This window comes from Sander vitreus, chromosome 4 (assembly GCF_031162955.1).
Source record: "Sander vitreus isolate 19-12246 chromosome 4, sanVit1, whole genome shotgun sequence".
NCBI lineage: Eukaryota > Metazoa > Chordata > Actinopteri > Perciformes > Percidae > Sander > Sander vitreus.
In genome coordinates, this window is record NC_135858.1 from 29560769 (window position 1) to 29577507 (window position 16739).

Here is a 16739-nt window from a genome sequence, read left to right on the forward strand (position 1 = left end):
CATTAAATCATTTGCTTATTGTTTTGAATATTTTTCTTAATTTAACAAAACAACAACATTAACAAGGTTACATGAAACAGTAAATGATTGTAAAATCAGATTGTAAACATTCTGTACAACTGCAAGATTTAAGGTTTTAAGGTGGTGTATCTTTTAAAGAAACATGCCGACTTATTGGGACTTTAGCTTATTCACCGTATCCCCCAGAGTTAGATAAGTCCATACATACCCTTCTCACCTCCGTGCGTGTTGTAACGCTGTCTGACGCCCCCAGCGCTAGCTAAGCCTAGCACAGATCCTGGAGGTAACCGGTTCCAACTAGCCTACTGCTCCCAGTAAGTGACAAAATAACGCCAACGCATTCCTGTTGTGATTTGTATAGTCACAGGGTGTACAAATAACAAGTGCTGCTAGCAAATCACTCCGCCCAAGTAGCAGAAGTAGCAGTGCTTTGCCTTTCTGAGAATATAGTTCCCAGTTTGTTAGAAGATGGCTGTGTCTCATGTGACCTTGTTATTTGTACACCATGTGACTATACAAATCACAACATGTAAATAGGAACATGTTGGCGTTATTTTGTCACTTATTCGGAGCAATAGGCTAGTTGGAACAGGTTACCTCCAGGATCTGTGCTAGGCTTAGCTAACGCTGGGGGCATCAGACAGAGTTACAACACGCACGGAGATGAGAAGGGTATGTATCGACTTGTCTAACTCTGGGAGTTAATGTGAATAAGCTGAAGTCCTAATAAGTCGGCATTTTTTTTTAAGCAGCTTATTTGACTGCTTGTTATTCATTGTAACCTTACAAGGTACAAAATACAGCACATTTTAAAAAATACATTCTGCCGACATCTCTCAGTCCGGCATGGGTCCGGGTCCCAGCTTTCAAATAATGGACAGTGTCAGTAAGTACATTTCTTGGTATTTTTGGGTCTGGGCACAAATGTTTGCACCCGTGAAGACCTCCGTCTAAACAACAGTTCAGTTATGGAGCAGTTACTCATCAGTTCTCCCCCTTTGCCCATCCAGAATCAGTCAAAGGGCATCCAGAACTCTTTTCCCTGCTGCAACGTGTTCTTCTGCTCAGACCATGGAGGAGCTGCTTGGGAAAAACTAACAGAAAAACAAGAGATTTCATTCAAGTCATTACAATCAGCAATCAATATCTCTGAGGTATTTAAACAAAATATTAGACTATTGAGTGTTAATCTACAGAGCCAAGAACAAAAACATACTGCACTGAGGAAAGGGATATTCACAGCTGACAGCAGAAATCCCAAGGCCATGGGGAAGAAAGACCTACGGAGGGAAAGAAAAGAGACTGATGGGAAAGCACTCTTTGCAACATAGCCTACTTTCTGACATTTCAACTTTTGGAGCCCAAATGAGCTTTTGTGCCCCCTAAAAATTCCCCTCTGATGAAAACAAAGATGATGAAATATTTTATATTAAGTATAAAGAAGTCCAACATATTGTTAATTAAAGATTGAACACGGTCTAAGTGGAAAAATAAAGGCCAAACTGTTTAATTTTACATTTAAGTAATTTTTTTAAAATGTAAAATGACAATTTTGTAAGCCAATTACAAATAACTACTATATACGGTGAAAACATCAAATCAGATGTTAAAGGAGAATTCCGACCAATTTTTACGTTAATCTTGATCGCTATAGCTACGCGAGTACTTTCGATAGAAAAAACCCCGACCCGAATCAGTGCAGGCAACACGGAGAAGCTGCAGCTACGTACTACAAGTGTCCCCTGAGCTAAAATGGCAGTTGTCGGGGCAAGTTTTAGAATGCCTTTGTGCCTCTTAACAGACACAAAATGCAATTAATGTCTGTGCCACGTGAACAGGCCCTTACGTGTCAACAAGATGCGTTTTCAACTCAGACATTGTTTAAATTCACCAACCCTGGTCCCTGTCTCGTTCCTGCCGGTAGCTAGCTTAGGGGGGAAATAAACTTCAAGACGTGACATGACCTGTCCTCTGGAGGACATAGCCACACCACCGCCGCTCCGTGGATTGTTATTGGGATGATTATTACAGAAGCCTGGCTGAATACACTCACCGGACGGCAGCTAGCAGCTAATGGCTAACGGCTATCAGCTAGCAGGGCAAGTTAGCTACCAGCAGGATCGAGACAGGGACCAGGGTAGGTGAATTTAAACAATGTCTGAGTTGAAAACGCATCTTGTTGACACGTAAGGGCCCTGTTCGAAAGTACTCGCGTAGCTATAGCGATCAAGATTAACGTAAAAATTGTCTGAAATTCTCCTTTAAGCTTGACGAAGGTATGTGGGACTATGTGTGTTGTCACTTTTACAAATTTAGCGGTAGCTGGCGTTTGAAAACTATAGCTTGCATGTGTCCCTCTGAGCTAGGTCATTTCGTTGCTCTGATTGGTTGTAGGTCTCTTTAATTGTGTCGACTTTTTTGTTTGCATCGTTAACGCCCCTTGGAAATGGAAAATGAACTGAAAGGTTCTAGACTAATATGCTTTTGCAAATTAGTTTGGCTATGCCAGGCTACCCTAACTGGACTTACCTGAATAAAAGCACAAAGCCATAACTCTCCACCAGCATTCCAATGATTGGCCAACGGCACAGCACCAGAGACACACCTCCCAGGAAAAACAAAGAACCCCGAAACTTTTGTCTTTGGAAGAAGAAGTGGGCTGTCTTTTTGAAGCCGATAATGAATGTCAAACCAGTCAGAAACAGAATCTATACAAAGGCAATCAAATAAACAAAAATCAGAGGAAATATTTAACATATTCTCATACTATGGATAATGTTTTATTTTGCTATTTGTCTACGTTCTCCAAACCTATATTTGAACTAAAGTTTAGATTCTCTGCCCGAGCCCGAGCCCGAACTTGACCCGACCAGACCCACGGGGCCTAATTGGGTGGGGAGAAAGCTATGCCTCTCCAAGCTTCTCCCGTAGCTCTGGGTATATGTCCTGCACTGACTTTCTATAATCTGTAGCACTGTCTTCAATAATTGCGCAACCAGGCCAGATTCTTTAGATATCTCACGAGTCCTTCAGCAGCAGATATGGTCTCTCCTATATCCGGCGCGTTGTCAGCCAGTGCGTCGGCAGGCAGACCGTGGCGAAGGACAGTATTTATTAGGTAATCGAGACAAGAAAGTCTCCTGTATAGTTCCAGGGCTTTGATTATGTGGCTGCCTTGATCTGTTACCCACACTATTCGGTTGAGGGAGCTAAGGTCGAGTTTTTTTTTAACGTTTCTTCATTCGGATCCATTTGCGATCCATTCCATTCTGAATAAACAAACAACGAGGTTTACATGCTTCGTCCTTGTTGCATTATTCATTAAGATAATTCTAAAGAGATTTCTGTAGTTCAAACAACTCAGAATTGTAGTTGAGAACGTCAGTTATAACAGCCCACGTATTAAAAAATTGTCGGGTTTAAATTGGGCACGGGCTCATAATTACAGTTTGTTTCTCATAATTGTAGTTTGTTTCTACTGTATGTACTGACTATACAGTATGACTCAGAATAAATACTATCGGCAGTGACTGTACTATATTAACCACTGAATATTGTATTTTTGAGGTATTGGTCCCCCCTAATCATTTGTTCTGTCCATACTGGCGGTGAGGAGACCCTCTCCTATTGCTATTCCAATGTGATGGTGATGGTGGACAAGCTTAACCAAAGCTAATATGAGGTTTCAGCAGACAGTTAGTCAAATTAAGTGGGTCTTATCTGAAGTTACATTTATATAGTTATTATACAATTTGTTACTGTGCCGCCACTCTGGCTTGGAGGGAGTTTCAAATCAACACACAGATACCCACTTGATTTGACAAATACCCCTTTCAGACAGCGGACGGCAGGTATTACGCGAGTCTACTCAATGCACATTCGACCCATGTTGGGCGCAGTCATATCAGACAGCTGACACTCTGCTTCTCGTTGTCAGCATAGACTCAGTCCTGCAGTGTTGTTTTAGAAAATCATGGATGTATAAGTTGAAAATACTTTGGAGAAAGAACTACAATGGCAAGAAAATGTATTTCCCTGGAGCGATGACAAGGTGGACCTGTAACGTACTGTAAAGGTATGAAAGCCTACCTAACCGATAAGACAGACTGACGTGCGTCATCATTTCCAACGGTCGCCGTTTGTGTCCGTCCAGACTACAAAGACACCCCGGAGTTTTCAAACCAAAACGGGGGCATCAGTATTCCAAACTTCTCCATTTTAGGGGCTCGGAAATGCTTAAGTAGTGTAGACGCCAGGAGCAAATGTAGCAAAATATATTAGTTTTTAAACCAAAACGAAGTAGTGTAGATGTAGTCTGGGCCACACCTCCTACCTGAGCAGTGCGTGTCCGCTGCAGACCTCTTGCTTTTCATTTTGGTGCCCATGTTTACAGGTTAGAGCAGCCACACAGCATGCATGAGGGCACTAGTGCATCCTGCCGATTTTCTCTATGTGAAAACGATCCGTTCATGGTCATATTTACATCATACCAGCAACCTTACACAACTGACACGTTTCATTATAGTTTCAATGTCACACACAGTAGGGGATCTATAAAGATCCCCAGAGGGATTTTTGCAGTTCTTAGAACAAAACGTTCCTAGAACACTTTTTTTCATCGTGTTCCGACAGGAAAAATTTGGGGATTTTTAAGTTCCTCTGGCCGCAGTAGCATACTTTTTTAGCTCCTACTTCAGAGCAGGGTCTTTTCCCTTTTCCCTTTTCCTAGGTGTACTTGATTGGTCAAATTTAAAAGTCACGCGCACTGCCAACTCGGAACTTGCAGACAGAGCAACAACCAACAACGGGACATTTTTAACAATTTTCACCATCTTATTCATCATTAAATTCACTTCTGACAACGTTTTAGGCGATATATTGACTGTTTAGATTTCGAATATAGGCAGCCTTGCGAAAATTGATGCCGAATTGACAATTTGCTCCAAAGTTTTTGGAGTTGAGAAGCTCCATGAAGTGAGGCGACAGCCAGCAAGCGCCTGCCCCAGCCTCTAGCTCGTCGCTCGGCCAGTCATGCTCAGACACCTCGCTGTGAGCTAGAGGTCTCTCAGACCGCTCTCGTAAATAAGAGGCTTTTTTATTTCGCCGTTGACGGTTCGTTTGTTTAAATATCACAACACATGTCCATCATAAGATTAAAGGGAACCTGTGGTTAACGGTCTTTTCGGAGTTAAACTCCACAAGCGTGTCCTGCGGCTCGCCGGCCGTCACACACACACACACACACACACACACACACACACACACACACACACACACACACACGTCCACAGCGCAGCAGCAGACAGAGGCGGGGTCTGTTCCGAGTATAATAAAGCCCCGTCTGTGTTGAGCAAGACATTACGTGAATTACTACGAGAATGGACGGAATGCGGAACTCGGAAAAGTGGACTGATGCAGAAGTGCAGGCACTGCTGGCCATGTACGGCCTCCTCCATGCTGCTTTGTTGTTGTTGTATGTGGCGCTAAGGTCTAGTGACGATGCTATAAAGACCGTTGCCGTGCTTGCGTTACTCCCTTACCCCTCCTACCAGTCCCTATGGCCACTTGGCCAGTGGGAATGCAAACGGAAAAAAAGATTTCGGGGGAGAGTAGTTCTTAGAACTGCTTAGAAGTGTACTTTTCCTCTAAAAAGTACAAGTACTATCTGGTCGGAAAGCACCTAATGGTACGTGTCTACCTAGGTGTTTTTTGACGGCAGGGATCACCCCGGCTCCCAGCATTGGACGCTTATGGACTTGCCACTAGCAGTTATCAATTTATCTTTAATGACCACTGACAAGCAAAGAAACCAGGCTACACCCTCCTACAACCGCGATGGCCACACCTGATTAGACGAACGCTTCATTCAAAATTCAAAACAGACCAACATGGCGGCTTGTTTGGAAACTCTTATTTTACGAAAATAGTTCACCTAAATGTGTTTCTGAAAACATTTTATGTGGGTTTAGATTGACAACGGTCAGTTTAAAAGATTTTGGTGAGTTTTTGATAGGGGGTGTTGATTTGCATGAAGTAGCCTGGACCTCAACTTTATGCAAATGAGGAGCGGGCAACTCAACATACCGCTTCTCAAAAGTCATTGCAACCCTAGCAGAATGTATTGCCCAGCTGCTGCATAGACTGTGAATGGGAAGCATGGAAATGACACGTACCAACACATGTAAACCAAAGGTTGTAAACTGGTGTTCTTTGAATGTTGATATGAGCCAGTGATGGTGTGATGTTGGCACTGAGCAGTGTGTGATATGAAAGATTACTCACATTCCCGAAGCCCAGCAACACAGAGTCAAAATACAGCAGCACACCAAAGAGAAGGAAAAATCCACCGAATCCCATCAGACCAATACCAATCTCTGAAAAGAAAAACATACAAAAGGGACATAAAGAAAAATTAAAGCAAGACTGTGGTCATTTGCACACTTCAATTATGTGCAGGTATTTCATGTGGGGAATATTTTATTAGACATATTATGAAGTCAGTTCTCAATTAAATAAAAGGTTATTTTGAGGTTAATAACATGTTACTTAATATACAAAAGTCTCTCCATGATTTCAGAGGGCTGTAGAGCTGTTCTAACCTGCAGCCCAGTACAAGATGTCACATACACAGTATAATGTAGATTAATCTAGAACTGTGATATAGGATAGGGCTGACATAACACTATTTTTCTTATTGCCAACAAATTTCATAAAAAGACCAAAACCATTCAGTCTCTTGTTAGTTTCTGAGTTCCGTAACCTCTCTGCGTCGGCGTGAATCTTAAAAAATGGCTCTTACATGTATATTTTCATTAAAAAGTTCAGTATTTGTTTTAGTTTTTGGACAAGTGAGTTAAAAAAAGAGAAAGACATGACAAATGAAGTTGTTCTAAATATATAAACTTGCTATTATAACCTTTTTAAGTCTTCACTATAGAATGATTTTCAGGACTCTAGGGAAAACACAAGCTTTGGGAGCTTTCAAATCATATTGAAACGCAATGAATGATGGGTAGTCTGAATCATGGTGTTGCTTGCATTAAGCTGTGATGACTGATTAGATGCAGCTCTGACACGTCATCTGGGGGCCTGCTATTAGCTGATTCAATGCTTGTAGGTCGACATCTGTCCTTATTTTACAACACATAGGAGTTACTGAAGTCAGGAATCTAGAGTCACGCTAAAAGTCACTTTTAGCTTCTTTATACAAAGCTCCTCAGTCACGTTTTACTATGATTTTTTGGACACAAAGATCAGCTCCAATCTCAGACCATTTCTTAGGAGTTTTAAACATACCAGCAGTGCTCATTCATTCAACACAGTTCTTCGAAGAGATTCCGTGACGCTCACAGATAAGAACCTAACTTGATTAAACTTAAAGTGGATTTACCTCAGTGATAAACTTGTCAAGTACTATACTCTCTTATTATCCTAAGATGCAATGCTTCCACGAACACATCTTTGTATTCTGAAATCAGACCAATGCTCTGTGCGCCTCAGAGGTTAACAGCTTCACACTGACACTTTAGAAGAGAGAAACTATGGAAGGACTTACTCTGGAATTCTGTGACAGCCACCATGGTAATCACTGGTGTCTCCTCTCCCCTTCTACTCAGTGGCTTTGTTTCTCCGTGACTTTCAGGAACAAATGAGTCCTCTCCTTTTCTCAACAGTGACCTTTGTGCGTTGATGTTGTCAGCGTGTGAGGTGAACATTAACCGGAGCAAGCGCACACCGAGCCCCAGTGATGAACACCGGGGATTCTCAGGTAAAAGGTCAACTACCAAAGTGATGTCATCAGTCATTTATACTGTAGACATTGAATGGATTTATACCTTATCTTGTGTTTGGATTACTGAATACCTAAGAACCGTCTTTAAAAGTTCAGACTGCTGGGTTTACATACTTTAGTCCATTACTTTCCATACTTTGCAAACGTTAACGTTCATTCACAGTCAACCACTCACGCATTAATGAGCTGCTTTGCCTGCATAGACTGTAAAAATAATGGACGAAGCTTCTAGGTCTGAAAAGTGAAGCCAATGCTGAAGTGCCTTAAAACTGCATTCTATCTCATTTCCAGCAGGGGGCGACTCCACTGGCACTTGTTCGTGTTTTTAGCTTAAACTTTGACCCTCTCACTGTGTGTTTCCACTTCATTAATGTTGGTTGGAAGACTTTGGTCTCCTAAAAGTGTCTTGTTTAGCCTTCTGCCAACCAAGCTAGCTAGCTAGCACTAGCATTAGCTGGTAATTTAAGGTAGAGTTTGCTGATTTTCTGTTCTGCCGTACATGAAAATCAATGGCGGAGGTACCCGGAGGTCTGCCTTTACTTCAATTCAATTCCATTTTATTTATAGTATCAAATCATAACAAGAGTTATCTCAAGACACTTTACAGATAGATTAGGTCTAGACCACACTATAATTTACAAAGACCCAACAATTCCAGTAATTCCCCCAAGAGCAAGCATTTAGCAAATATCCGCTGGATGACGCGCTTCAGAATGATTGAAAATCAGCAACTTTCAGCTTTTAGCGTTTAGCTTAGCACAGCACCATGAAACCATAAACAACACTGGCTTGGCTGTGTCATCCTCCCCAGCTCCACCCTTCTCACATCCTGTTGCGACGTATCGCCAAACACGAGGATTCAAAACAGCAGCACAAACAATGGGTGACATCACCGATGCTACACTATTGTTACAGTCTATAGATACAACCTAGGCTAAAGGGAAGTCTGGGAAGTTCTCGTAGCAGTCAGCTAACATATCTGTAGGTGTGCCCAATATGGGTTCTTGTGAATTTCGACCACATAATTGTTTATTATGGCCAGCAATTGAGTTGCAGTGTGTTTCTAGTAAACCTAGCTAACACTCATTTCTTTCATGTATACACCAGAATGCTTAGATTTAATTTAACCATAGTCTATATCCTTCGCGTTCCACTTCCAGGAAATTCATCTGGATGCATGTCTTTTCCGTTTCCTTCCGCTTTCTTTGTGTTGGAATTTTAAATTTGGTGGATTTGTGAGGACTTTGGTTAACTGCTCCTCAGATCTCTGCAGGGTAAATCCAGACAGCTAGCTAGACTATCTGTCCAAGTTTTCTCTCGCACGACTATTTTGCAGCGTGCTCTGATTCTGATTGGTTTAAAGAAATGTCATTAAACCAGAGCACGTTTTCCTCCCATCCCCGAATGCTATGTGGAGTAGCCAAACTCTCCTTCACCGCACTTTGGAGGAGGGTCTGGCAAAGCGAGACTAATTTAACCATAACCAGAATGCTTAGATTTAATTTAAGCAGAATACTTAGATATAATTAAGTTGATGATTTAAGACTAATAGTAGTATGCTATTCATTTATAAATGAAACTATATGTTATTGAAGAAGTTATTTTTTTTGAATTAACTCTCTCTGCCCTGCTTTCCGATGGAGTCCCTGTCCTTAAATTAACGTTATCAAGCCAGCATCCCAGAGATACTATCTTTATCACAATCTTACTTAGATAAGCATGATAATTGACTCGAAGTGGCAGATTACAACAAAGAATACATTATCACGGTCAAACATTATCTCCCAGGAGAGGATTTTGCATTGACAAGATGCTCTGGAGTGTTAAAACCCAACGGGTCACTAAAACTGTTTTATACCGTGTTTGAACTGATGTAGTGTAGGTTGTGTTTTAATCACATGCTACACAAGCACATCTTCAGAAACTAAAACAATTTAGGTTTCTAATGAAGCCTCATCCATGCATTCTGGCCTTACAGTTCTTCTGTTATAAGCTTTTCAATTTGGGTATACTGGCAAATAGGCAAAAAGAATAGAAAAAAGGCTGAGATCTAGGAACACAATGACATAACTCAAAAAAAGTCCAATGGGTCATAAAATACAGTACGTGAGCAGTCAGACAAAAGTTTTGTATGTCTTAATTTTATTTCTGTATGACGACTACATTCCAACTGATGGTGATCCATTTCCTGGTCTAAGCATTGCTGTGAAAGAATCCAGTCTTAGTTTTTTTGCACTTTATTCATTCAGACATACAGTTTGATATAACGACTGTAGAATATCATCAGGGGGCCTATTGGTAATGGGCCGCTGGACAGTAAACCTCAGTAGTCTTTTTGGCAGTGAACTTCATCATCAACAAGTGGAGTAAAATTAGAGAGAGCAGTAAACAGATCATCATTCCAGGCAGCGAGACATGTTTTATCATACAAAATACTGGGATGAATTCAGAAGCATCTAAAGAAACACATTATTTGTATACATTCACTTTATTGCAAGGTTTTCTGAAAGCAAGCGCATTATTTGTCTATTTTTTTTTTAAATCATTTGCATAGTTCAAGCAGTTTGTCTATCCCCCCCCCCCCAAAATAGCAATGGTTACATGTGATAGTAGGATATACTGTAACTGAAATCCAAAATATTATGTACACTGACCAATGTATATAATGTATATATTATTTATTTTCATCATCCACAAATGCTACATCTAGTATCAAATATTGGACACCACCTGTCATTGGCTGTCATTTCTCAAGACATCGGATTCCAATTATAATCCAAAAATATCTATGTTGTGCTCCCTTAAACAATCCTCAAGAGCAATGAAATAAAAAAGTACTTTTTGTATGTGAAAAATGCAAAACAGAAATGAGTGTACAAATTTAACCTGTCAACTTGTCATTGAATATCCATGCATCTAAAAATATACCCACTGCCTCTTTTGAACGTATTCCCTTTCTAAAAAAAAAATTAAACGAGAAAAAAATAGACGTATTCTCTTAAATCCTTGTTTTTGCGTAGTGAGAGCCGTTAACTGCTTTCAGCGTAACTTTCTATTTTCTTAATTTTCTGTGCCATATTGTCTCTGAGAATGGACATACAATAGCTTTCTACAAAGGCAGGTCACTTGAAGATTGAAGTGTGTATGAGCAAAAAAACATAAACAACACACATTACAAAGGGAAAGTGTATGTGTGTGTGTGTGTGTGTGTGTGTGTGTGTGTGTGTCGTCAAGGCGTTCACATCTGGAGGAAGTATCCAATGAAGAGGCATGGCCAAATCTAGAAAGTAATAACATTTGAAGATAGCAGTTTTCAGAAAGTGTTTTGGACCTTCCTGTTCTAAAATACCAGAAATATTCAAATAAAATGTACTATATTAAATAGAAATTAACTCCAATGAATGAATACATAACATATCATAAATACAGCCCTGTCTCCTAAAAATGATGTTCCCATATATTCTCAATTGCATATTTGCAATTGCATTTGTTTTTGACATATTACAAATACGTTCCTAATCACAGTCTGCACTCAAAGTCCACGTAGGGATGAGGTTGGGGTGGATGGATGTGTCTAGGTCAACCTAGTCTCGCATAGCCAGACCTTCTTCACAGCACTGCGGAGGAGGGTCTGGCTAGTCCACACAGCATTCCTGGATGTGGATGTTCAAAAGCTGTTTTAGTCGTGCAACAGAAAACTCAGATTGGACAGACAGTCTAGCTAGCTGTCTGGATTTACCCTGCAGAGATCTGAGGAGCAGTTAACCATAGTCCTCAGAAATCCACCGGAGTTTAGAATGCCAACACAAAGGAAGCGGAAGGTGACGGACATCTGGCCTAAATGAGGGACATCCGGCGGAATTGCCGGCGGCACCTGAACAATCCCGGAAGTGGAACGCCTTCGATAAGGTAAAAAAAAAGAAGGGATTTTTACCCAGGAAAGCGCTGTTCATGTCCTGTGGGAAACCAAAAGTCAACGTTGACTTATTTTAACTTACGTAGGTACTTGCGTAACATACTTAACTTACGTACATAACTTAAGTTATGTAACAAACATAGGCTACTTATTTGAACCTAAACCATAAACCTTTCCTAAACCTAACCAAGTAGTTTTGTTTCAAATCACAACGTTAATCACGTGTCTAAAACTGCGACTGTTTCACAACCTGCGCATATCGCTGGGACGAGGACGTGTTGAAACAACCGTAATCAAACATAATTAAATAATAATTAAAACATAATTGAGAATGCAGTCTAGTTCTATGGGAAAGTCATTTTTTATGAGACAGAGTTGCATAGTAATGAGTTGAGCTTTAATATTTCTTTCAGTTATTTCACAATATGTGGTTCATTTATGCATGTTGGCTTGTTCCAAACGAAATCATGAAATCAATGTGTTATTTACTTCATTCAAAGTTAAACAATGCATTTATTTCAAAATGTATTATTTAATTATTTAATGTGGGTCATGACGGGTAGACATTTCTAACCTTGGCAACCCCCATTGATACCACCAATCATTTCCTCCAGATTCCAAACTCCTTTGTAAGTCATGTCATTAATTCGTTCTTTCATCACAACAGACAAAACACAGACATGTTTCAGACGTATGGCACTGCATGACAGGATGAAATGTTTTTGGGATATGTTACATGTTTTTTTCCGCTATATAATTCCTCTCGAATGCACCATTAGCTAACTCCTCTCCACACAGACAAGTGCTTTTCTCCCAGAGTTACTCTTCTAAGGTCACTTCTATCTTCACTTTGCACATGCACTGTACCATTTTTATCCAACATACTTTACCTATATATCTGTAGACAATCACATGGGAATTTCTTGAGCATTATGACGAAGTCTGAATAAATGCGATGGTAAATGCAAAGGGATTTAACAAAAATGTGAGAGCTGCACACAGAGGTTGATGGTGAGGTGATGGTGCCCCTTCAGGATCACATTAATATGCATCTGCTCAGGGTTAGAGATTGTTGCTCAGTGCCAACGTTCTATGCCAAAACAGTTCAGAAATGTGAGGCTCATACAGAGCGATGGTGTGGAGGTCAGGCAGGTGGATGGCTCTGTAAGTATTTGCCTTCAACAGTCCCTGGTACCTATCTATCCCATTTCCTTCTAGTAGTCTGACGTTTTCCCTGTCTAACCTCCAGATGACCACCATCTTCGTCTAAAGGTGAGAGGGGTTAGAAAAAGGAGAGGTTTAAAAATGTTCTATCAGGAAAATGCTTCCGGACTCATATTCACCCTCGTCTTTGAGAAGTAACTGTCTCTCCCTTTCAGGCTTTGTTGCTGCCTCAGGCAGATGCTTCTTTCCATCTAGGGCAGAATATTGTGTCACAGCCTGCTGTTTCTATGAAGCAGCCATTGTAAAAGTTGAAATCCACTGCTGGTGTTATTCTCCGTATTAAAATGTTTGGCCCACAACATTAGGTGAAAGCATGTCACTTGGTGTCTGACAGCTCTGGTTTGAACACTTCACTCTCGGCAGAACCATATAGACAGCGAGTCCAACCACAGTAAATGTGTCTGTCCACCATACAGATGAGACAAAATGGCCATAATTCAACTAAAATAAGTATAAGATTTCAACTTTACAATTTGAACGGCTTTCACATTAAAGTCAACATGACAAAGAGCAAGCAGAAGAGCGAGTCCTAGCTGTGCACACTGCCTTGATTTTCCTCCACGTTTTGTGGCAAAAATTTCAACTGAATTGAAATTTGACCCCCAAATAAGCTGACTTTAACCAATGGCATCGCAGCATTGACAGCAGGCAGAGGCTGTGAGATGCCTCTTTCAATGTAGAAAAGAATGTATCCGTGTGACATACTGCACAGATGGTTTGTTACACAGAACCATCTAAGAAGCCATTGGAAACTGTTTGGAAAAGGGCAGGCACCTTAAAAAAAACATACCTGGCGGGTGACTGGATGAACTATCTGTCTATCACGTCCGCCATTGTTGTTTTGAACAAACGGTCGCGATCGCCACTCGCACCAAAACCACGCCCGTAGCTTCCAGTAGCTGTCCAGACACAAATATGTTACTTGAAGCCGGACAAGACAGATTTTCGTGTGATATGCGAACCTGGGATTTTGCGTGATCTCATGATACCTCGAGAATCCAGCTGCCATGCAAGGTAACATGTCTGGCACGATTCACACAGACTGCGGTTTAAAATGTATGACCACGCAGACTTTATATATGCCTACAAGCATGTTGGCTAGACCACATCTGCGTATACCCAGTTGGTATGTACAGAGATGTTCATTTTAGAGTATATCAGGGGCTTTACTCTAGATCTTACAAGTATGTCAGTAAAGTGGGTGAGGATACCAGGTTAGAAAATGAATATTGGGTTTCACGTGTGCAACACTCGAATGTAGGACAAGGTGTTGCCATGAGCAGCTTTGTAAGATGGGTCATGGTTGATGTAATGCTCCTTATCTTCAGCTCTGCCTTGCTCTTCTAACACACTCCTAATCCCAACTCGTCAAATACTGACGCTTAGTCAGGACCCCTTGTGTCACTTTTTAACACTCTGGGTACCCCTTTGGCGTCATATTTCAACGCACTTGGTCAGGATTTATTAGCTTTAACTTTTGACGCTCTGGGTCATCTTACAGCGCCGCGGCCGAGCTGCTGCTCTGCCAAGTGCGTCCCATACAGACGCTAAAGGGTGCCTGGTGCGTCGCTATCTGAAGCTTAGGGCCACTGACCAAGCATCTAAGGAAAGCATGTGAAGAGTTGGAAGTGAGAAGAGGTTGGCTTTTGCGTGTTTGGTGTGAAAGATGGGCGATGCATTGAATCAAAACGTAATCCAGGTGAGATTACGTTTGACTCAATCAAATGTATGTCATGCTAATGGTTGCATATGAGTGTAATCAATCCCAAACCATGTTGATGGGATGGGAGAAGTGGAAGGGGTCTTGGTGAGACAGGCATCACAGTGAGTTCAGAAGGGGAGTCCTCAGCTTTTTTTTTCTTTTTACAAAGGATGAGAGGCTTCACTCTTATTTCGCTCAGTTGTTAAAGTGTCAGATATGTCAGTCTGTCTGTCACTGAGCACCACTCCTCACTGGGCCACAAGACATGGTGGTTTTCCAAGGTTGATATGGAGATTAGATGATTACAGTATAAACATCATTGTGGCTTTTAGTGTCCAGAAGCATGTTCAAAGCCTCTCTGTAGGTTTTAGTGAGGCTTTTGTCTACCAGTCAACCTCCGTGACGTCCATCTGGCCTCATCCCAAACTCTTTCTCTTGATTTATCTCTGCAGCTCTGTTCCCTGTTCCTCTTCAGTGAGGGCATCTCATATGCAGTGTTCCCTTGTGAACTGATCAACACTGGACATTTTGTCTTTATGCGTGTAAAATGTCTCATCATCAACGTACTGTAGTTCATCTGTAATCTCTTTGTTGTGGAATATGTCCTGAGCAAAATTATAGAGAAATATTTCACACCTTGAAGCTGGTAGGAGATCTGGAGCCTTCCTTGGTGCCATAGAGCACACATAGCAGGAGACCGTCGTGAGTTGGATGGAACTGGAGTTTGTTTGTTTTTTTGGGGTGAGGGGCAAATAAGTCATTTGTCAGGGGGCCCATCCTCATTGTTGTAGTTTGTACGGTGAATCCTCAGAAAGATGCTCCATCAAACTTGACAGCAGCCAGGGCTTGAGCTACAGGCAGAAAGAAGCAAATAAAAGATGGAGTAAGAGAGATATAAAGATCTTATGAGGTTATGTGTCATTGGGTACTGAGTAATGTTTGCTATCATGGAAAATAAATGGAAATCTAACTTTGTAAGCCATTTTAGGAAAGAGTTTGTTATAATGCAGCAGGACATGATGTTTTTATACAGGAAGGGCAGATTTTAGTTAAGATTGGTTGAGCTATTGCATGCCTAGGGTTACTGACCCTGACCAGCCTGTGTAACACAACACATTCTAAGCTACAGCGGATGGTATTTACTTGAAAGTGACCTAAAAAATCCCAACTTACATGTTTGTGAAGCATCTCTTGGCCTTCTTTAGAGGATAGAGTTGCTAAGTTGTGATGTGAGATGTGTATTGTCTAATTATTTTCGGAAAAAAACAAGTTGGACATTACAAGAATGGACCTTCAAGCTCAGTAAAAAAGATGCTTTGATAGACAGTTTTGTCCAAACCAAGTCCAAAATAATGTTGTGTTCTTACACAAAACCAAGCAGGTAGTTAAATTTGGTTGTCTCTATTGCTTTTTGACAAAGAGCTTAACACAGAAAGCAATGGAAATTGACAATTGTTGAAATCTGAAATTTGTCTGTCAGAAGGTTTGTTCAATGAAATGTATGTCCAGTTAATTATATTGCAAGTTTGAGAGCGATAAGGAGCACTGGGCCAAACATGGGTCATCAGCATCTTAAACATATAAAAATGAGCACAACGTATCGTATCATAAACCCCAGTAGATCAAATCAAAAGCAGTCCCAGAGAGTGAAGCAAGCACAGGCTCTAAACAGGATGGGAGGGGACAGGTGGACGTGCTTTGGTGAACGGAGACTCACCTTGCATGACTCACGCCATCATGGTGTGAGCGGAGTTGGGGAAGTCAGCAGAGGAAGGGGGAGGGGCCAGGCTGGTCGGGGAGGTGGGGGTGCTGGGGGCGCACTGGGCTGGAATGAGATGGAGGGGAAGTGGGAGGAGTGAACACGGGAGAAATGGAAAGAAAAAGGAGTGGACCAATCAAAAGGAGAAGGGTAAGTAGCTTAGGAGAAGGGACTTGTGCTCGTTCAGATGTCTGACTGCAAAAATACACACATCTCTGGACTTTCAGGGTAAAGAAAACTGTAAATTCTGGTTTCCCTGTATCACCATGTATCCTTAAAGGCAGTGACACACCAAGTCGATAATCGGCAGTCGGACAGTTTGGCG

At 41.3% G+C, this 16739-nt stretch overlaps 2 protein-coding genes across 18 annotated transcripts in view; both read right to left on the reverse strand.

Moving 5' to 3' along the window:
- Positions 1 to 913: 913 nt before the first annotated feature.
- golt1a (golgi transport 1A) lies at positions 914 to 7601 on the reverse strand. Its single transcript, XM_078247546.1, has 5 exons — positions 7577 to 7601; positions 6304 to 6395; positions 2551 to 2729; positions 1238 to 1301; positions 914 to 1115 (listed from the first exon to the last, which is right to left on the reverse strand). The coding sequence occupies exons 1-5, from the start codon at positions 7599 to 7601 to the stop codon at positions 1086 to 1088; spliced, it is 390 nt and encodes a 129-aa protein (XP_078103672.1). The 3' UTR covers positions 914 to 1085.
- A 2433-nt stretch (positions 7602 to 10034) lies between these two features.
- The window catches only part of plekha6 (pleckstrin homology domain containing, family A member 6), a 101270-nt gene continuing 94565 nt past the window's right edge, over positions 10035 to 16739 (reverse strand). For all 17 annotated transcript variants that reach the window (XM_078249302.1, XM_078249297.1, XM_078249299.1 and 14 more), the window contains 2 exons: positions 16373 to 16480; positions 10035 to 15506 (listed from right to left, as the gene is read on the reverse strand). In XM_078249302.1, coding sequence (XP_078105428.1) covers positions 16383 to 16480 — 98 coding nt within the window. In that variant the 3' untranslated portion in view covers positions 10035 to 15506; positions 16373 to 16382. The remainder of the gene's footprint in view (positions 15507 to 16372; positions 16481 to 16739) is intronic.